The sequence below is a fragment of the Chiloscyllium plagiosum genome, unplaced genomic scaffold (assembly GCF_037043375.1).
Source record: "Chiloscyllium plagiosum isolate Xiang-an unplaced genomic scaffold, Cpla_swu_hap1 HiC_scaffold_12, whole genome shotgun sequence".
Taxonomy (NCBI): domain Eukaryota; kingdom Metazoa; phylum Chordata; class Chondrichthyes; order Orectolobiformes; family Hemiscylliidae; genus Chiloscyllium; species Chiloscyllium plagiosum.
The window spans coordinates 89,466,669-89,489,006 of record NW_028270150.1 but is presented as its reverse complement, the minus strand read 5'-3'; the positions used below and the strand labels follow the sequence as shown (position 1 = coordinate 89,489,006).

Sequence of the window (22,338 nt, the reverse complement as noted above, 5' to 3'; positions counted from 1 at the left end):
GATTAGATGTTCAGTTTGCTGTGTTCCTACGCCCAATTTGGATGCTTATATGCAGGGATAAGATTTTCTCAGCATAATGATACATGTTATTAATGTATAAATTATTTAAGTTGAAATTTATTTTTGAATTTTTATGTTCATCTGGGGTAGGCAGTTAGAAAGAAAATGTTGCACGCACTCGTTAGTTGCATATAAGGAACTATCTCTTCAGCTACTTCTCAAACCAGCAATTAGTTTTCCTCAGGCAAACTAGTCTCCAAGTGAGGTTTTTCCTTTTTTCCTTCATGGGACATGGGTTTGGCTGGCTAGCCAGAATTTATTGTCCTTGAGAAGGTGGTAGTGATCTGCCATGTTGAACTGCTGCAGTGCTGTTGAAGAGTGTGTTCCAGGATTTTGACCCAGCGACACTAAAGTACAGAAAATTTCTAAGTCAGGATGGTGAGTGGCTTGCAGAGGAACTTGCAAGCGGTGGTGTTCCCATGTATCTGCTACCCTTGTTCTTTTAGGTGGAAGTGGTGGTGGGTTTGGATTATGGGAAAGGAATCTTGGTGAATTTCTTCAGTACATATTGTACATGGTGCACATTGCTGCCGCTGAGTATTGGTGGTGGAAGAGAGTGAATGTTATGGAATGTGGTGTCAATCGAGTGACTGCTTTGTCCTGGATGGTGTTGAGCTCCTTAAGTTTGTTGGAGCCACACTCATCTTGGCAAGTGGGAAATATTCCAGCAAGCTCCTGATTTGGCCTTGGTGGGCAGGCTTTGGGGACTCAGGAAGTGAGTTACTTGCTGCTTCATCTTGCTGCATTTGGACATGGACTGCTTCAGTATCTGAGAAGTTGCAGATGGTGCCACCTGATTACAGTTTAGTTTACTGGTTAAGCTGCAATCAAAAAATCACAATGACCTGAAAATGCTCAAGGTCCGTGCAGTCAGCTGCGAGGTGAGGCTTACATCTCATTTTTGTGAGCTGGAAAGCTGGGGTTTGGACGGTCCTCAGTACCATTTGACCCTTTGAAATTGAACAATATATTTGTTAGATTGAAACCTATTTTAATGGTGACTGCTCTCTTTAATTGTAGACGGAAAGCTCTACCTTGGAGCTAGAGTTTCAGAGGAAACGAGAAGTTATGCTGGAGAGAGCGCGGCTTGAAGCTCAGGTGGCATCATCACAGCGATTGGAATGGCAGAAGTCCAAGCAGGTGCTAAAGTCACTTGACGCCTGTGTATGATTGAAATATAAGAACTTGAGAAAAGGCTGTTCAACCTAAGGCCTGATTGGTCTCATGTCAATGTTTGATTAATCCAGCCTAAACTATCAACTTCCCATGTTGATGTTCTATTTCCCATAACTCCTTTCCAAAATAATGAAGTTGTGCCGTTAATGTCCATCTTGAACATAAATCAAATTTGGCTTGTTAGCTTCCACCAAACCAGCTACCTTTGCTAGGAAGCTGATCCACATAAAGGCTGTGCATGTGACATTTCATTCTGAAAGCTTATGTTTATTGTCCAGGTCAAATAACTTGCTTGCTGAGGTTGCATCTAACTTATTTTGGAGATTGGTATCATATCAACATTTTCTCAACAGAAAGAAATTTAGTTAGTTAAGCCTTTTTCTTTTAAACTATAAGCTACAAAGGCTTAGAATCACCTTGATCGTATAATCTCACAAAGCATTTTTTTTTAAATGAGCTAAGATGATCAAAAACATGATAAATTTGAGGCTTGGTGTAACCACTGATCTGTAAAATATTAGTAAAACCTATTCTGCCTTTTAATCATTGTAATCCTGGTATCCAGTTAACATGATTAAACATGAGTTAATATGTTTAATCATGTTAACAGTCCACCTGCAGAGTTGGTTTAAGAGTCTTTGTGAGTATTCATATTCTCAAGGTGGTTAACGTTAAGGCAACACAGTGGCTCAGTGGTTAGCACTGCTGCCTCACAGCACCGGGTTTGGAGCCAGCCTCAGGCAACTGGCTGTGTGGAGTTTGCGCATTCTCCCTGTTTCTGCATGTGTTTCCTCTGGGTTCTCTAGTTCCTCCCACAGTCCAAAGATGTTAAGATAGGTGGATTGGCCATGGGAAATTGCCCATAGTGTCCAGGGATGTGTAGGTTAGGTGGATTAGCCATGAGTAAATGCAAGTTTACAGGGGGAGGATAGGGTGGGTGGGTCTGGGAGGGATGCTCTCCAGAGGGTTTGTGAATTTAATGGGCCGAATGATCCACTTCCATACTGTAGGGATTCAATGATTCTATCCTATGATTTTATTATTGATAACTACTCTGCACAAGCAGTGGTTTCTTCCAAATGCTGCTCATTTCTACCCACCTCAGTGGAGTCTTAAGGATAAACACCCTGTTGTTCACTTACCCAGTTACTTGATCTGGTGTATAAAGTCTTGGTTTTCTATAACTGTATTTAGGTTGCTCTGCTTTATCTGCAGAGTTGGTCTGAGTCTTTTTAAGTGACCATATTCTCAAATGACTAGTTGTTAATTAGGTTTTATTTATTAGGCATTTGATAAAACACACTTTCTTGACTGTGTCCATGCAAAAGTCTTAGAACTTTTGCCACGAATTGTTTCACTGGAGAAATAAAATCTCGTCTTTTCAAAGAAGTGTTTATGGGATTTGGTTGTCATCATTAAGGTCAGCATTTATTGCCTGTTCCTAATTGCCCTTGAGAAGGTGGTGGTGACCCATCTGGAGCTGTTGCAGTTCATGTAGTAGGTACATCTGCAGTGCTGTTAGGAAGAGAGTTCAAAGACTTTGACCTAGTTGCATTAAGGAAATAATGATATACTCCCAAGTTGGGATGGTGTGTGATATGGAGGGGAATTTGGAAGCGATAGTGTGCCATGTACTGCTGGCCTTGTGACCATCCCCCAACAGAAAAGCTAACATTCATGATTGCATGAAAACTACTTGTAGAAAGTGAAAATGGAACTTCAAGCACAGATTTCTTGTCCGTTGACCTGGAGATGCATGATTGCAAAAATGAAATTTCTTTTGAGCTACATGTTTACACCAGTTCCCAGGTTTCACTCTACTTTATCTAACGTAGTATTGAACACAAATCAGTACACCCTACAGATGTCAAAACATGCTCTTGATAGAGGTGGTTGGTTAACCATTGGAACAATGAAGCACTGTCATGTTGATGAGCCTGATTGCAATTACTGTACTTGAGTCCTGATCTTCAACTCCTGTAATATTTGTTGTAATTCAGAAGCAAGCATAAATCAGAGCAAAAGTAGAGTAGATCAATTACACTGAATAATGATAGCTGTGTGAACACTATTCAGTATGTTTGTGACTGATCTTCTGCCTTAACTTCACTTTCTCTCTGGGTCCATATATCTTTGATTCCCTGAGTGTCCAAAGTCTGTCTATCCTGGTGCAAAATCTGTTCGATGATGGAGTATCCTGAATCCTCTGGGTTGTGAATTCCCAGGATTCACAACCTTTTGAGTGGAGAAATTTCTTCTCATTCTAGTCCTAAATGATCAGCCCTAATCCTGAGGCTGTGACCCCCTCATAGTTACTGGGGCATTCTGCTTGCCTTGTTAGAGAAAATTACTGAAGACAGATTTTCCATTTTTTAATTATTCTAACTAAACTGTGCTTCATGAGAGTTGATTTTGTTATTTTGTCCCCCAGTACAAGGTTGGGGTGACTTATAGTTTTGTGACTGAATGTTCTAAATGTGGTTTCTTTCTTTGCTTTTATTTTTAAAACATGCATTGAAATGTTTCAGAATGCAAGTAAGAGCCTGGAGAGGAATGATTCTCAAAATGAGGTAAGTGTCACGAGGGAAAGCCTGTATTGAAACTTAATTCCCTCCTGTCTGAACTGTGCATCCCACATATATTGGGAAAGCTCAGATTTAAAGCTGGAACAAGACAGTAGCACTACAAAATGAGTTAGTGAACTGTGTCTAAGCATCTGCTTTCTCTCCACCAATCCTTCCTTGAAAATAAGCGAGCCTCAATATTAGTAACCTCTGGTCATGGATTGAAAACCCAGATTGCATCTATTTGGTTGAGTTGCAATTGGTTGTTTCCCAGCAGCATTTCCTTGCCTTCTGGCTGAGAAGCAGTGCTTTTATAAACAGACTAAGTCTTCAATGAGCAAAACCTGTGCTGGATTCATTCCTTTCATTCCTTGTGCTATTCACTAAGTCTAGGCTTAATTATTAGCATGTTATTGCGGCTGACTGCACATTGTGGGCTGCCAGCTATCTTTATTTGTTCTAATGGAGAGATATGTTCAGTCCCCAGATCAATGCTTGTATCCCAAGGCTAATTAGTCAGTTGCTTTTAGAAACATCAAAGGGCACAATGAAATACTAAAAGTGCAGGAGCTATACTTGCCCAATATATAACTCTCTTCAAAATAGAAAACGCATCAATCTTTGTAGTACTTTTCAATTATTGCTTGAATGACAGACCCTGGAGGAAAGGATGTTGAGGTGACCATGACTGGTAAGTGCCATGCAGCTGCTGCTAGTGGCATCATGCATAGACAGAGAGCCAGGGAACAACATATAGATCTTTCTTGGGAAAGCACAGATCATTTTGTCCCTCATCAGGCCACAGAGTTCCCAACCTCTGGCCTGCTGTTGCAGCCACAGGATTATGACCGGCCCAGTTAAGTTTCTGGTCATTGCTAAGTTTCAGAAGGGAATTCAGCACTGCAATACCATTGAATTTAGATTGCCAAGGCATTTGAATCTCTTCTGGGAAGGTCAGATTTGCACAAGTTAGATGGGTACACCTCAACATGGCCAGGACACATTTCCTTGTAAGTGCAGTTAGGGTGAGAAGTTCCTAAAGCTGGAAAGATTGAGAACCAAAGCTGGCACAGGGGTTGTTTTTCACGCAGTGAATGGTTGTGATCTGGAATGCATTGCCTGAGATTGTGGTGGTTCAATCTTGGTTTTCAAGAGGAAACTGCATGTAAAACTAATGGGTAAATATTTACATGGCTGTGAGAAAGGACAGAGGAGTGGGAGAAGCTAATTTGCCCTTACAGAGAGCCAACACTGGCTCAGTGGACTAAATGGCCCCTTTCTGTAACCTCATTGTTTAGTGGGTATCCTATATCATTCACTGCTTTCTTGTTATTGCTTTTAAATGGCCACTCGAAGGCTTTAGTTTATGAAACAGCCGTGATTGGCTTTTCTTTCAATGTAAAGCTAAAATGCATCGAATTATGCCAAAAATGATTTGGGAAATTTTGACTCACTTTAAAGACAATTAATAAATCTAATTGTTTGCAGCCAGTTACATGCATTACATGCCAACTTTGTAACAGAATATTGGGTCTCTCACAAACCATTAAGAACACGGCCTACTAAAGTTGTGTCTGAAATTTGTTAGAAATCTTAACACGTAATTAGACCTTTTGCCAACCCCTTTCCCATGTTATATCCACAAAACATTCTGTAATTCCAAACTGAGATCACAGTGTGATGTGACATTAACATTTCCTGTTATAAATGAGGTTGTAGAAATTTCCAATAGAAATATAAAAACAGCAGAGCGCTTTAAAAGATCTGAAATATGCAAGTATTTCCTGCTTCAGTTAATCACCCTGTCTGTCACCTTGTTTACCTGAAGAATATACTTGAATCCCCAAGTGCAGCGTAATGAGAAATAGATTTGTTGCTCTTCAAAAAGATCCATATAAAATTGCACCAAATAATCAAAAATCTCAGCTCTGTTCTACTAAGAACTGGTGCAACTGTCCAGCTCTAATGCGATCAGAATTAAGGCAGGTTGCTGAAATTGGCTTTTCTGTATTTCTGTTGAAGCGAGTGATTTGAATAATATTGCTGATTTTATTCATTTAGCAGCTTGCTATATTACTAAGAGGAGTATTAAATCTTAACACATATCAGCACTGCTGGATCTCAAAACCAAAAAAAATTAATTTTCAAAGGAAGTATTTTGGCATGGATGTGACTTCCAAATGTTTATGAAGTGTAGCAATCTGTTCATTATCACAGTAATGTCAGTGAATCATTGAACATATTTGCAGATAGATGCTGTTCCAATTCAGTATAAATTTAAAACAAAGCGTCCAACTGCGCATTAAACCTTTGCTAAAGTACCAGCTGTGCCACTGATAAACTAAGCTGAGTGTTTTTTAAAAACTAATTTTATTTATTATCTACAGGATGAAGACAAGACTCCTACAGTCACTCCCACAATGTCTCCTGTAGCATCTCCCACTGCTCCCTTTGGACTGAAACCACGATCTGGTAAGGAAACCTTTCAACTCATTCACAATAAGAGATAGCAATCATCCTGTTCATGCAGTACACAGTGAGTTTGAGAGGGTTCCTCCAAGAATGCCAGCAGTTATTTAGACAGACATTCAAAACTAAACCTTTGACGTGATGGTGGAAAATGTAGAGGATCTCGCTTCAAGGTGAAAGCCTTGGGCATTCCATTCAGTGGAAGTGAGGTAAAAAGATCACTACTCTTTGGAACATGTACTGTGATGTATTAGCACAGAATCTATTTGTATAAAATATTTACAAATTATTAGCTTGGTAACTCTTTGGTGCATTTCAGCACATTTTCAAGTACTTTGGGAGTATTTGTAAAATTCCCCATTTTGCAAGGGTTTATGGGGAGGTTTTCAAAATTGTACTTTTAAATTTTGATCTGGTTGCCAATCTGGCCACTAGTGTCTAAACTCTTGTTCAACTTCTGACCAAACCATACCCAATAGATCATTGTAAACCTGCGGTGACAGTTCATCTCCCTCTTTTATTGTTAGTCACATTTCTGTCAATAGATCAAATGATCTCAACATAGGTCACTGGTGACCATTTCAAGCACCCTTATTTGCAATAATTTTCATGTTAGAATTATTATAAAAGCCAGAGTTTCTTAGGTTTGTGTCATGGGCAAAGTTTTCTAATTCTGCAGCTGTTTCATTTGGAGTTAAAGAAAAATGGCTATGTGATATCTGTTTTGAGTTCTTCAGTTGGTTGGGGGGCACAATACAGCCTGGTGGTGTCTGCTTCCATTGCATAGACCAATTTCTTTTTTAGGTTTGCATTATGTTCTAAGAGTGATGATTTGCGCATCTCCCATTTATTCGAGTCTTGCTTATCTCACTAATTGAGCATTAAAACTGCAATGTGTTTCAGTTTGTGGTTGTTAATATCTGATAACATCATTCCAGTAACTAATGACTTAATTGGAAACATCGGGGTGGAAAGATGTAGGAATAAGATATCATTTATTTTGTTTTTGCAGTCGTCATGTAATACCTTTTAAAGATGTTTGTCATTGTCCTTCAAAAAGCATTAAGGAATGCTTGTCCCCTACATCAAAGAGCCCATCCTCTGATAAATTAGAGGTTACATTTTGAACTCTAAAATATCCATAGTTATTTCTACTGTTTGTTCTTTTTCAATTACGGATTTCGATGTGTCACAGTGGCTCAGTGACTGTGCATTAAGCTGTAGAATCTACATTGTAACAAGGGAGTATAATTGTTATCAATTTATCTCTGAATGCTTCATTAAATAAATTAAATTGTAATTGCAGCCTTTCTCCCAGTTAAATTCTTTGGCCTTTGGATTTTGTAGAATTTGTTGTTAATGATTAACCATAATTTCTGGCACTTGTGCTTGAATTAACTGAAACATGTAAATGAATCAGAGCTGTCATTTGCATAAAAGGACATAGATGAATACTGAGGGGTGAGAAAACTATAAGTAAGCTAATCATATCCTACATATCAGTATGTCTTTGAAGTTTAAATGGCTTTGTTTGGCTTTTGTTGTCTTCAGTTTGCAAGTTCATTAGCTTGTGGGTAGAATATTTTCCATCCTGATGTCCTATATCAGCATAAACCATGTCTGTTGGCAGTAATGACTCGCTTTAATCTAGCCTAGCCTCAGAAATGAGTCTTCACCTGTACCAGGGTGTCATATTTGTTTGCCACACCAGTTATTTTGAACATCTTTCTGAAGGGAACTGGCTAGTTTTCTGCTGTGGGTCCTATTCCACTGCGAATGTGGTTGGATGGACCAAATGCAGTAAGTGAAGGTTCAAACTCTCATCCTCCCAGTTGAAACTATTCACATAATTTCCCATAGGTGAAAGAATAGTTTGGAAATACATCATCAAGTTATAGTTTCGTTTGTGCATATTTGAAATGTGAGCATGCAACCTAACTCAAGCGGTTCCTTTTATAAGCAAGTTTCTGGAGCTCTCTGTAATTTTATTAATTAACGATAAGCCAGAGGTTAGGCTAGCTCACTTGGCTTGATGACTGCTTTTTGATGCAGAGCGACATTAACTGCGAGGATTCGATTCCCTTTGTTGCCAAGGGAAGATCCCACTTCCTCAACCTTGCTTCTTGCCTGAAGCATGGTGACCTTCAGGATAAACTCAGCACCAGACACCTCCTCCTAATGAGAGAGCCGCCGTATGGTCCTTTTGGGACTATGGCAGCTTTAGCTAGAAGCTAAACATACCAGGCAAGAGTCTTACGAAACTATTAACAATTTCAAAAATCACACAACACCCAGGTTATAGTCCAACAGCTTTAATTGGAAGCACTAGCTTTCGGAGTGCTGCTCCTTCATCAGGTGGTTGTCTCCAAATCATGATTTCCAAATTCATTATAGTAATTGCAATTAAATGTTAATGGCAGTTGTTAGGATTTTGAAGTGACTGAGGCAGAGACTTTTAAAGAAAAACTGGTTTGATATTTGAAGTGATGAGAGGATAGAATCATTTGCAAATAATTGCAAAGGTGGTGGGGAAATGGGTCTGAAGTATCTATAGTTTATAGAGCAGTATTGCCCCCTCATTTTGAATCTTACAAAAATTCATTGGTGGTTCATGATTACTTTGTAAGCTGTTGGTCAAGGCAGATTTTGCTTGGTGGGTTCGGCTTATTTTGATCTTCAACCAAGAAGGCATTAAATTTCCGTCCTGGTAGCTTGTACTTGTTCACTATAATTAACCCACACTATAACTTTATCTCTTTTATTCTATCATTACTTGACCAGCTGTAATATCTAATATTTAAACTGTAAGTGATTGTGAGTTTGAATCAGTTTTTACTGTAGCTTTTGTATAATTGTTCTCATGTTTGTATTGTATGATGATATAGAGATTAGTCATGGCAGAAAGTTAACTGCATGATTTGATTTGTATTCGATAGCTAACAGTTTTTTTTCTTCATTTGTTTTGTGTTGTGTGTTTCTTCACATTTTTTTTGTCCTTTTTTAATCTTGAATTTCCCGGTTCAACCTTGAATTGATTCACATTAAACTTGCATTGGCTGCTACTGGTGCATAAATTCTGATCTTTGACTTTCCTGGTCCACTTGGCATTTGCCCAATGCCTCTTGGACTTGCTTTGTATCTACTTTATGTCCTTGCCACCTTTAGTCCAAGCCAACTCTCCTCCTTTGGACTCCCCTCCTCCCTCCTTCAGAGAGTTGACACAGACACACATAGAGGAACGCAGTACCGTCACTACCCCTCAGGAAGAAGACAGAAGTCATGGTATGTGTGTTGCCTTAGTTTATGTGTTGGTGCACTTAATGAACTAACTCCATTTTAATATATTAGACACATTTGAGCACAGACATAATCTTCAAATGTTCTAGAATGGTTCCAAAGTAACTTGGGCTTGAATTCACTCCTATTTGTTGGACCTTTTGTAAGGAAGGTTGCCATCTCTTATGATTTCAAATGATGTGATCAGTCCATTTGTTGACAGATTAAAATAGGAGAGAATGAAGCTATTAACCAGCCTCCTGTTCAAAATTCATCCAACAGTTTAAAGTTGTCAGTAAAGCAGCAAAATAGTTGAGAATGTTTTTTTGTTAGGCTGACAGCATGATTATGATTTGGTAGATGAACTGGGACTCGTGTGAAACTGAGCACAATGAAACCCTTCCTAAAGTTGAAAAGATACAAAGTTTTGTGGATGCGGAAATAAAAACAGAAAATGCTGGAGAATCTCAATAGGTCTGGCTGTCACTGGAGAAAAACAGTAAATGATTTCACTCCAATGTGACTCTTACTCACATCCCATTCTGAATTCTAAAGTTGAGTGGGTGCCAATATTAAATTTTAACTTTCTGTCTGTGTTTAGTTCAGTTACTGTGGGTTATATTAGAAGACAACATTTTGTTTGATTGTAATTGATGCAAAGGAGAAATTTGGACACTCACTGGGATAGGATTATCAATGAGTGGATTATTTTAGGACCAACTCACTCCAATCTAGGGAACCATTCAGTCCTCTTGATCATGGAATGTAGAAAAGCCTATGTCTGGCTGTTTTTATGTCATCTCGGAATGTCAGAATATTTTTCTTTGGAAAAGCAAAATGTTGTAGAGGATGGAAATCGGAAATAAAAATGGAAAATTTTGGAAATTCTCAGCAAGTCAACCAGAATCTGTGAAGCGAAAACTAGTTACTGTTTCAGGTTGGAATGACATTTTGTTAAGAGTTGGGAAAAGTTAGGAATGTAATAGCTTTTAGTAAGTAGAAGGAGCAATTTTTATTACATTTCCAACTTTTCCCAGCTCTGATGAAAGGTCATCAATCTGAAATGTTAACTCTGGTTTGTTTTCCACAGATGGTGCCAGAACTTTTTCCAACTTTTTTGTTTTTTTAATTTGCTTTGGTGTCAGTGTTTGTGTTCTTACCAAATGGTTTAATATATTGCAGAAGAGATTTTGGATTGCCTTTTTTTTTTACTGGATGGGAATGTGTGATTAAAAGATGTCTGTTTATGAAGTTCGATGAATGTCTTTGTCTTTGGAGCTTAGCCAGTGTGTTGCTCCTTTCTGCTCCAGTCCATGGTTTGAATTCATTTTGTTCCACTGGCCTTTCCTTGCACTCTGTATTTCCATTTGTTTGCTGATACAACTTGAAAATAGTCACTAGTATGTCAAAAATTAACAGATAGCACTTGTATTTGGAATATGTAAGATTGGTATGCATGATAAATAAAGGCACAGCAAATGATGTGGTCGGAAATGTTATGTTTTTTAGTTCATCTTCAAAGGGAAATGTAAATTAATATTTGAAGCTAGGGAGGTTACTTGGGGACAACATGCCAATGAGATTAGTTTAGGATTTTTATAGTACTGAATGGTCCGGTCCATATTTAGCTTCAAATGAGGCATGGCCCTCTTTGGTGAAGTGATAGAGAATTTCTGGTTCTCACTACGTGGCACTTAATTGATGGGAAATGGGATTAGAGTGGATAGGTACTTCATGACTGGCATTGAAACAATGGGTTGAAGGGCCTGTTTCCATTCTGTTATATTCTGACGCTCATCTGTCAAGAGTTACAAGGAGAAAAGATGACAAATAAAAGTATGGAGTAGGAAGCTAAACCAAAAGCAAAATACTACAGATGTTGAAGCTCTGAAATAAAAACCAAGTTTGGAGGAACTCAACAAATCTTTAGAGAAAAAAGCAGAATTAACATTTAAGATCCAATATGACTCTTACTGGAACACACAATGAGAGTGGGCAGTTATGAGTAGTTATGGTTGTGGCAGTGGAATTGAACCTTACACTTTGTCACTGCTGAATTTACTTATCCTTTATCCTGTTGTCTACTGCTATCTTCTTTCCAGCCAGAAACCTGGAAATATTGGTTTGTTTAGTTCTAGATGAGCTTCTTCAGGTTATTCTGGTGATCCTTTTTCCTGTGTAGTACCCCTGTATTGCTAATATGCTATCTTTTATACCTAAAAATGACAAGGCTACTTTCAAACTTCTAGGCCTAAAGTTTCCCTGTCAATTGTGTTTCTTGTTATGACTTGGCTGTCCCATTTTAAATGTGCATGAGTATATTGACAGGTTAGAAAAGACTAACTGGTTTATTGAGCATGCCTCACATCATTGATGTCCTGAGTAACATGACAAAATATTTCCTCCCTCCAACTGCATTCATATGCATGCAGTCTCCTGTGAGGGTCAGTAAAGGAGAAAGTGCTGTAAAGACTCTTCTGACTTTGGTAATGGACCTTCAGTGATTTGTGCACAATAATGCCTAACTCTCTTTCTTTCTTAACCTCTTTCAATATTCCCTGGAAATGATGTGTTGTCCCTGCCAACAGCAACGACACTAATTAAAATTGAATGGTATTTTCATATGTTTTAACCACTACCCTGGTGCAACTAAATCATCTTTGAATTGATCCTTTGTTGTTTTAACCTTTGCAAGGATACTACAATCATATGCAAACTAACTTAACACTGATCCCTGAGGAACATCACCCATGCTGTTCCTCCATACTAAACTACACCCACCAACCCGACCTTTTCAGTCTTCAAATTGCAGCTAGTACCTAATCCAGATTTTTAACGTCCTGCTGAAATCGGTAGATTGCATCATGTGAAGTAATAGAGTTCAAAGGCCTTTTGAAAGTCCAAATAGGCAGTGTCTCCATGAATTTCCATTATCTCACTAACCTTGTGACCTCCTGAAAGAAAACTATCAAATTTATATATTTAAATAAAAAGAGAAAGAGGAATTCCTCACAATAGACGTTTTTAAAACCGTTTAGGTAGTTGGAGAATTCTTCCTTTGGACCATCACACAACATGTAAATATTTATTGTTTGAATTGTCTTATTTTATTTTATTTCCTTTTCCATTTGCATTTGACTCATTTGTTCTACGTCCCATCCTTCCTGACCTCTGAATGAGCTAGAGTATCAGAGGACCCTCCTTGTGTCTCTGTTACAACAAAATTAATTTGAATAATCCTCATTGCCCCTTCTTTGTTGAGAATGCTTTTTTGAGCATGGGAGAGGGCTGACTGTCTCACTCCTTCAAACAAGTTTGCATTCTGGTGTGTCAAGATCCATTACTGTAATTGCCGCAGTTTGAAATGATTTAAAGCTTCAGACAGAGAAGCAGGATTGCGGAGAGTGACTAATCAGGAGCAGATGCAGGGATGTGGGATCCGAAAGTGCAGCTTCAGCAACCGGGAAGGACAAGGGTGTACATACAACCAAGGAGAAAGTGAGGTCTGCAGATGCTGGAGATCAAAGTTGAAACTTTATTGCTGGAACAGCACAGCAGGTCAGGCAGCATCCAGGGAACAGGAGATTCGACGTTTCGGGCACAGGCCGAAGAAGGGCCTGTGCCCGAAACGTCGAATCTCCTGTTCCCTGGATGCTGCCTGACCTGCTGTGCTGTTCCAGCAATAAAGTTTCAACTGTACATACAACCAAGAAGAGTACGCATGTCTGCCAAAGTCTTAAGGAAGCGGATAGCCCTATATTTGTAACCTGTTCCCAAAGTTTCTGTTGCAGGATAAGTGGATGAATATTTGCAAAAAATCATTAGCCAGGGTACGGAGAGTGAGAATCAGAGGGTTGCACTCTCAAAGCTGACACAGAACCAGTAGACAGAATAGCAGCCTTTATTGTCTGATTCCATGATTATCGGGCTCTAGCTGAATGCTGGTCTGTTACAAAAGCATTGGACAGAAGTTAATTCACAACCCAGTCACTCATTATGATTCCTCACTTTTAATATCAAACTTGTGGCTCAAAGGAGAGAAATGGTATAACCCACATTATCATGTTTTAAAATCAGTCAAGGACTTTGGTTTGCTAGTTGTCCTTTCTCCATCTCCACACTGAGTCATGACTGTTCCTAATCCACCAATCCCAGTGTCCCATGACTTGTAAGATGTGGCTGTGCTCACATGGAGTTATGGAGAGTCCTGCAAGTAGCAAGGAGTTTTTATTTCACTCCTGACTTTGAAATAAAGGAATTTGGATTAATTGTGCAAATTGTGGAACAGTTTATATAAAGAAATAACATTTTATCAGCGGTTGCTTGAGCTGTATTATAAAAGAATAAAAATAAATAGCTATTCATAGAACACCTGCAATTATTTCAGGATTTTCCAAGTGAAATATATTTGAAGTGTGGTATCTGATGTCATCCAGGAAAATAGTAACCAATTTGTACACAACAAACTCTCAAAACATAAATGTGATCGTAACCATTTGATTTGTTCCAGCAGTGTTGGGTGAGGCGTAAATGTTGACCAAGGCACTCCCTCCACCTGCTTACGGTTTAGTGTATTACTGTGGGATCCTTTAGAGAGGGCAATCAGAGCCTTTGTTTAACATCTAAGCTGAAACATGGCCCATTTTGTGTTTTTGTTTCTCGAGTGGGGTTTTCGCCCTCAATCCTCTAACTCCAAGACAGGACTGCTAACACAGCCTTGATTGATATGACAAATATATTCAGTCCAAAGGGTCTAACTTCAAAAAAAAAAGCTAGTTGTGTACTGCCTGCTGTCCTGTATAGTATACCTATTAGCTGCTGAATAAGGAGTTCACTTTTGTTGGATGCTTGATGGCAAATCTGAATTGGCTGAGACCAATTGAAGTGAAATAGATGAATCATTAGGAAAGGAGATCATGGCGGGTCACTTTCACAACTTGTAACTTTTTACTTCGTCTGTTCTTAACAGTTTTCTTTCGGTCTGTACGGAATTTTGAATCCATGGATCCTCAATTTACAATCCGTAGGAAAATGGAACAGATGAGAGAGGAGAAAGAACATATTGAACAACTCCGGGAGGTGAGGTGCTGATATAGCTGCATAAAAGTAGGAGTTTAGTTCATACATGCACGTATGGTTGATGGTGATTGTGATACCTTACCCTGGATTCATTTGGATATCTAAGTTGCATGACAGCTTTGAAATGAAAAGTATGGCATAGCAGACAACCATTTCATAGTTTGGAACTATTAAACTTTACATGAACTCATGTTATTTACATTTGTCATGCCATCATTTGTACAGGAAATAAATCGTGAATATATTAGGTGCTAAAATTTCTAGTTAGAGGACAAACACTTGTACCAGTCCTGAAAAGCTGAAGGCAGTAGAAATATTAGTTAAATATCTGTTAAGGTTATTCTAGGCATGGGCGAAATATCCTTTTTCCAACTTCTCTTCCCCCTTCAGTGTAAGCAGAAAGCTCAATAGTAAGCAAAGTGTGGTGGAGGTTTTGTAGCTAAGCCAGTTCCTTCCCCATCCCTGTGTTCATGTGTGAATGGCCAACAGGGATTGTTGGAGTGCATTCACAAAAGATAGCCCTGGCTGACTTCCATTGCCCTGTCAGGTCAAAAGTGTTTGCCTTTCTTAGGGTTTATCCCTAAGCAGGAAAGAAGCTGGGCCTTTTAATGATGATAGCTCAGCTTTTTAGCTAAGTTGGCAGACCCGTGATAAAGCTGCAATATAATTAATTACTGCTTAAAAACTACTGGGGTTGTGGTAAAGTGCAAAGTGCAGGCTTTTCAGATACCGGAATAGAAATCTTTGGAACCCGCATCAATACTTGCATTAAGTTATGTTCAGAAGTTACTCACAAATTTAACTGCATTTTGTTCAACAGAGTATTGAAACAAGACTAAAGGTTACTTTGCCAGAAGAAATTGGAACAGCGCTGATGGATGGAGTAGTTCTGTGTCATTTAGTCAATCACATCCGTCCGCGATCTGTACTCAGTATACATGTTCCATCACCAGCAGTGGTAAGTCTTTTAAGAAGGGAGCAGTCACCTATTTTCAGGATGAGATCTTTGTCGCACACAGTGCTGCTGGGGCATGGCTTGCAACAGCTGGTCAGCTAGTAAGCTGCTCCTTATCAATGGCCTTTACCTGCTTTGTGAAAACTCCAGAAGTGTGGAATAATCAGAATCCATAACCTGAGTTCCATTAAGTTTCTTTCTCATACTGTGTTTCCTGGGTCAGGCAACATTCCTTGCCAAAATAAAGAGTGGATGACGTCTCAGATCATAGCAATTGCTATGTAAAAGTCCACCTCCTTTGCCCTTTTCTATTGTATTAGTCACACAATGCAATAGAGTCGATGACAAATCATAGCAATTAATTTCTACTGTTAATCTGGATCCAAGCCAGTTGCAAGTCAGGAACAAAGGTATCTTTCTTTCTGCATAGGATTTGTTAATCACTCTGTCCTAAATCTCCTTTCACACACCAGATGCAACTGTTTCCCTTTTATGTCTACACCGTCAATTAACCCCAAACACCTGTTTCTTGTATTAAGCTTGTTAATTAGTTTATGACAAATCCAGACAAATCACAAATAAAACCCTGGTTGGAGTAAGTTTTGGGAAACATTCGTCCAAATTTACATGTTCCTTTCAAGAGTGTTACTCTCACCTTATGTCACATTTCAAACTACGGTATCCCCACATATTTTGCTGGAATTGACTCAAAAACAGTGATGGAACTGTCCAGTTTGGGTCATCTCTTTCGACCACTACTTACCACCAACCAGGATAGCGTAGCTAACGTTGGGAGCTCAACTTATTTAAAACTGCTTGCACTTCTCTTGTGTTAGTTCTGAAGCAAAATATTGCTGATGTCAGCTGTGAAGAAAGAGCCTTCGCTTTAGTGTTTTTACCATCCTCAGGCCGTGCTATGATATGCCACAGTCAGTATATTACTTGAACAGGGTAATTTCTAGGAGTAATTTGCAATGCCATGTGAAATAACAATGGAATGAATGACCAGTTAATTTCCATTGCTATTGGTTGAGGGAAAGGTTTTAGATAAAAATCTACATTGATTCTCAATGCTGTTACATACAAGCATAGAAATTAAAAAATTGTTCTGAGAGTCATGCAATGGGCTTTTACATGCAATGGGTGTGGGTGGATTCTATGTAATGTCTTTTTTAGCAGCAACCCCTTAAGTACTGAGGTTTCGACCTGGATTATGTGTTTAATCCTTGCAGTAGGGCTTGATCCTACAATCTTCTACGAGTAGGTAAGAGCACTGCTGCTGAGATAAATGGATGAGGGGAAGACAACCAAAACCAGGTAAGGTATATTCCAACAAGATGTAAATTCAGAGAGAGAATGCTTCCATGGATGCACATGTTTAACACGTTGTGTGACAGAGAAAGTATGTCACAGAGTCTTAAGTGATGCATAGCTATCAACAGAAAAGGAGCACAGTACAAGACCCAAGGGTCTGCCTGACTAAAATATTGCTCATGTCTTGTTAGTGTAAACAATTCCAGGCCCTGTTTTTCTGTATTAATCAATACATTGTACCATTTTGAAAAATGCTTGCTATTAAAAAAGGGTATGTACTTGTCTTACAGCCTAAACTGAGCATGGCAAAATGTAGGAGAAATGTGGAAAACTTTCTAGAAGCCTGCAGGAAAATGGGAGTGCCTGAGGTAATTTGATGAATTATTTTTAATTCAAAGTCTTTCCTTGGATTTAGGGTTGGAATGAAAACAGGCAAGTATCAAACACTTTGGAAAAATAAGCTAGAAGGATACCAAAAGAAAATGGAGGCACGGGAACTCTGGGATTCTTCATGTTTTCACTAAGTTAAACAGGACAAAAATACCCTGGTGATGATTTGTATTGTCAGCTATAAAACTCTTGAATCAATCAGAATAAATGCCCTCTCATTTCATTCCAGCCCAAGCTGCGTGATTCCTGTACATAACTCTGAAGAGAAAGCCATAATTCTTCAGTGGTTTCATTTCACAAGTCATGACATTGCAGTCATTGGCACATGTTAACTACTTATCTGTGAGACTTGAGCTCACAGATTTGTGAAAGAGAAGCTGTGCAAACATGTTCCATAATACAACAGTAATGGATTAAGCTGCTTATATGCCATGATTTAGAATTTGCAATTAAATGGTCACAAAATTTTAATTTTGTTCTTTTTGTTCTTTTTTGTGAAGGGGTTCAAGTGAATAGAGATAATGGAGTAATGTAGAAGATCAGCTACAGTCTTGTTGAATAGCAAGGCAGGCACAACCTACTTGTTATGTTTGTATAACCTCTCAACAGAAGACAAACAATGTTAAAATGGGATTGGTAGGAGTGATGGTGTTCTTGAGCCTAGTTGCCGTGTTAATGTTTTCCTAATATGTGTTATACTTACTGTTTGAGTTCTTTAGATTGGGTTTTTCTTTGAAACAGTAGGTTGTGGCAGAATTGGATTTACAGCTAAGAAATTTGTCAGGTTGGGGTTCTGAGTGTTCCAAACATGAGAGTTAGGACTCTGGGATATTCATCATAGGTTTAACTGTAGCTTCTTCAACAAAGGCATGAATCATGGGTATTGTGAAACTCATTCAGTAATTTCAACATTCTAACAACGATGATCCAAGGAAGACCACAGGAGCAGGGCATTTGATTAATTGAGCTTGCTCCATCACCTTAGCCCTGGTTTCCTGAGTTTTCCCCATAATCCTTCATGACTGCAAAGCTACATGTGATTGTAACGAGCCATTTGATTAATTGAGCTTGCGTCATGTCTTGTTTCTCCACCTTCCTCACCAGTTTTCACCTCCGTTGTCCTTTCCTGAAAGCTCTGAGTGTTGGCCACCCTTACTTCCTTTCTCAAATTGATCATTATTCAGATGAGCTAAGCTTAAGTTGGTCCTGCTCCGATTCCCAACAGTTTTTCACAATGATAAAGGACAGAAGCTGTAACGCTGTCTTAACTTCCCTTTGCCATGTCTCACCTAGTGGATAAACTTCAACAAAAAAAAATCTGGGATGTAACTGTTTCTAGCAAGACCTGCATCTGTTATCCATCTTAAGTAGTCCTTGAGAAGATGGTGATGAACTGCCCCCTTGAACAACTGGGAAAGACATTCACACAGTGAAGATAAATGGCAGGGAATTCCAAGATTATGAATGATGTTTTCCTGAGCCATGTTCTTCTAGGTGATAACATTGCATGGCGTGGCCAAAGAAGCCTTATTGAGTTTTTGCCTGCATCTCACAGCTAAGTGCACACTGCAGTCATGGTGCAGCAGTCAATGAACTGATGTTTATCCACATTTGGCTAAATTGGAGAAATAGAAATGCACTAGTGATCATGGGAGTTTAATAAGTGTTCACTTCTCAGGTTCTGTTAATCTACAAGTTGATAAAGGTCAGCCAAGTCTTGTTAATGAAGATGCTAAAGGAAGTGTTTAATGCCAGTGAACCTGAGGAGCTATCTATAGCAAATTCAAATATAAAATACCTCCTCTAATCTAAGAATGTTGAGGTGCAACAGTAATCACCCTACAGCATACCAAGACTTCCTTTCAGTGTTGCAGTGTTGCTCATCCTTCTCCATGTCACTGAAATGCTTCATTTTGCTTTTATTGCATCTTGAGTCATCATTCAGTTTCAGTACAACTCCTCATTTTTGATTTTCTAGAAATTCCTCATGACCCAAATTGCAGCCACTCCTATTCTGTTCAGCAATTTTGTTCTGTCATCCATTCTCATTTGTTTACACTGGCTTCAAGTCCTGTACACAGAAAATCTAAAATTCTCGCCTGCCAGGTTTCTGTCCATTCACTTAATCTATATCCCCTTGCTGATTCCTTATGGTCTCATCACAACATGCCTATACACCTACTTCTATATGATTAGCAAATTTGGATATATTACATTCTGCCCTTCTCCTCCCAGTCAGTAATAGTAAATAATTGATGTAACTAGTGGAGTTGACCAGGGGAGCCAGTCAATGTGGTATATTTGGACTTTGAGAAAGCATTTGATGAAGTCCTGCGTAAGAGATTATTGTGCGAGATTAATGCACGTGGGATTGGGGGATAGAAAATCCCCCAATATTGAGATGAATAGAAAACTGCTTGACAGAGAGGAAACAAAGAATTGGAATTAATGGCTCCTTTTCAACTTTGCAGGCAGTAACTAGTAGGGTGCCACAGGGATCAACGCTAGGACCCCAGCTATTCACAATTTATATTAGTGATTTGGATGAGGGAACAAAATGTAACATCTCAAAGTTTGCCGAGAATACCAAGTTGGGTGGGAGAGTGAACTGTGATGAGGATGCTTCAGCATGATCTGGACAGATTGGGTGAGCGGTAAATCAATGGCAGCTGCAGTATCATTTGGATAAATGCGAGGTTATTCACTTTGGAAGGAAAAACCAGAAGGCAGATTACTACCCGAATGCTGTAAATTAGGAGAGGGGAGTGTGCAGCAGGACCTGGGTATCCTTGTGCACCAGTCGCTGAAGATGGGTGTGCAGGTGCAGCAGGTGGTAAAGAAGGCAAATGGTATGTTGGCTTTCATTGGGAGAGGTTTCAAGTACAGGAGCAGGGATGTGTTGTTGCAGGGATACAGGGCCTTGGTGAGGTCACACCAAGAATTTGGTCTCCTTTTCTGAGGAAGGATGCTCTTACTCTCTCGAGAGTGCAGCGAAGATTTATCAGGCTGACTCCAGGGATGGCGGGATTGATGTATGAGGAGAGATTGGCTAGGTTAGGGTTGTTTTTGCTGGAGTTCAGATGAATGAGGGGGATCTAATAGAGACTTATAAAATTCTAACAGGACTATGCAGAGGGTAGATGCAGGGAGGATGTACCAGAGCCAGGGGCACATGTCTGATGATTTGGGGTAGACCATTCAGGAAGGAGATGCGAAGACATTTCTTCACCCAAAGTTGTGGAATTCATTACCACAGAAAGTAGTTGATGCCAAAACATTGAACATATTCAAGGGGTGGCTAGATAGAGCACTTGGGGCAAATAGGACCAAAGGTTATAGGGAGAAAGCAGGATTAGGCTATTGAGTTGGCTGATCAGCCCTGATCATGATGAATGGTGGAGCAGGCTTGAAGGACCAAATAGTGGCCTCCTGCTCCTGCCTTCTATGTTTCTATGAAGCCTCATAGCACTTAACTAGTTTTCTACTTTTCAACCTGAAATAGACCAATTAATCCCATCACTGTCTTCTGTGTGTTTACTAATTCACAATACATTACCCCAATACCCGTGATCTTTTATTTTGTGCAATAGTTTTATGTGATACCTTATCGAATACTTTCTGGAAGTTCAAATAGAGCATATCTACTGGTTCCATTATTAACTCTGCTCATTATCTCCGAAAAGACTAGCAAATTTGTCGAATTTGATTTCCCATTCACAAAACCATATTTACACTGTTTGATTGTGTTGAACTTTTCTAAATGTCCTGCTTTCTCTTCCTTAATAATGGACTCTTGCATTTTCCCCATGGAAGATGCTAAGCTAAATGGCTTTCTCTTTTCCTCCCTTCTTGAGCAAGTGTGTCACATTAGTGGTTTACAATTTTCTAGAAACCTCCCTGAATCCAGAGGTATTCTGGGATATTTTGACCAATCCCTCCACTATGTCTGCAGCCACTTATTTGGTGCAGGCCATTAGATCCTTGTGACTTGTCTGCCCTTAATCTTATTAGGCTGTCAACTACTTTGTTCCTCATGATAGAGACTGCTGCAAGACCTTTGCTGATGTTAGCACCTTACTTATCTGGTATCTTCATCACAATGATTGATGCAGAATCTTGCTTTAAATTATCTAACAGATTCCTGTTCTGTGTTATCAGTTCCCCAGTTGCATGCTGTAAGGTTCCAACACTAACTTTAGCTACTCTCTTATAAACGTATAGGAGCTCATGCTGCTGTTTCTGTATTTCTTGTCAATTTACTTTCATAATCATTTTTCTGTCTCTTCGTTAGCTTTTTAGTCATCAATTGCTCATTCATATAGGATTTCCAAATCCTCTGGTCTACTGCTAGTTTCTGTCACTTTGTATGCCTTGTTTTCGATAGGATGCTGTTAACTGCCTTCGTTTTCCATAAATGATTCATTATTCTCATTGACGCTTTATTTTACACTGGAATAAAGATTTGCTGGGCACTGAGAGATATCTATTTAACTGTCTGCTACCGCTCATTTTATTGACTTTCTCTGTAGTCTATTTTCTCATTGAGCTTTAAACAGCTTTGTTTCAGATCTTAGTAACAGAATATTATGATAGCTAATCTTGCAGAGGATCCTTAACTACAAGGTTTCTAAAGAATCTACCACATTACCAGATCGAAAATTGACTGTTCCGGGTAGGTTCTACAAAGTACTGCTCTCAGAAACAATCCCTGATGTAACCTATGAATTTGTCTTCTGTGTTAGCCTGGGCCATCTAATTTGTCCAATCAGTATGCAGATTGAACTCACCCATGGCAATTACAGTGCCTTTCTTGTATGCCTCCATTGCTTCATGACTTATACTTTCTCCCTGCACTGAGGCAACTTTTCAGGGCCCTATAGACGACTCCCACCCTTGCTATTTCTTAGTTCAATCCGAACTGTTTCCACGTCACGATCTGTTGTATCTATATCACTACTTGGTATTGCATTGATACCTTACTTCATTAATACCACGACACCATCTCCTTTTCCTTATGTTCCTATTTTTCTGGAATGTTGAATACTTTTGAATATT

At 39.1% G+C, this 22,338-nt stretch overlaps 1 protein-coding gene across 6 annotated transcripts in view; it reads left to right on the top strand.

Moving 5' to 3' along the window:
• Positions 1 to 22,338, top strand: part of lrch1 (leucine-rich repeats and calponin homology (CH) domain containing 1) — a 181,686-nt gene that overhangs the window by 144,888 nt on the left and 14,460 nt on the right. For 3 of the 6 annotated variants that reach the window (XR_006313115.2, XR_006313114.2, XM_043700369.2), the window contains 7 exons: positions 1,081 to 1,200; positions 3,765 to 3,806; positions 6,188 to 6,272; positions 9,435 to 9,551; positions 14,515 to 14,624; positions 15,445 to 15,582; positions 17,184 to 17,261. Coding sequence is in view for 2 of the 6 variants with exons in the window: in XM_043700369.2 (XP_043556304.2) it covers positions 1,081 to 1,200; positions 3,765 to 3,806; positions 6,188 to 6,272; positions 9,435 to 9,551; positions 14,515 to 14,624; positions 15,445 to 15,582; positions 17,184 to 17,261 (690 nt within the window). In the remaining 4 variants the exon portion in view is untranslated. The remainder of the gene's footprint in view (positions 1 to 1,080; positions 1,201 to 3,764; positions 3,807 to 6,187; positions 6,273 to 9,434; positions 9,552 to 14,514; positions 14,625 to 15,444; positions 15,583 to 17,183; positions 17,262 to 22,338) is intronic. The other 3 variants (XR_006313116.2, XM_043700370.2, XR_006313117.2) reach the window with 2 other exon arrangements.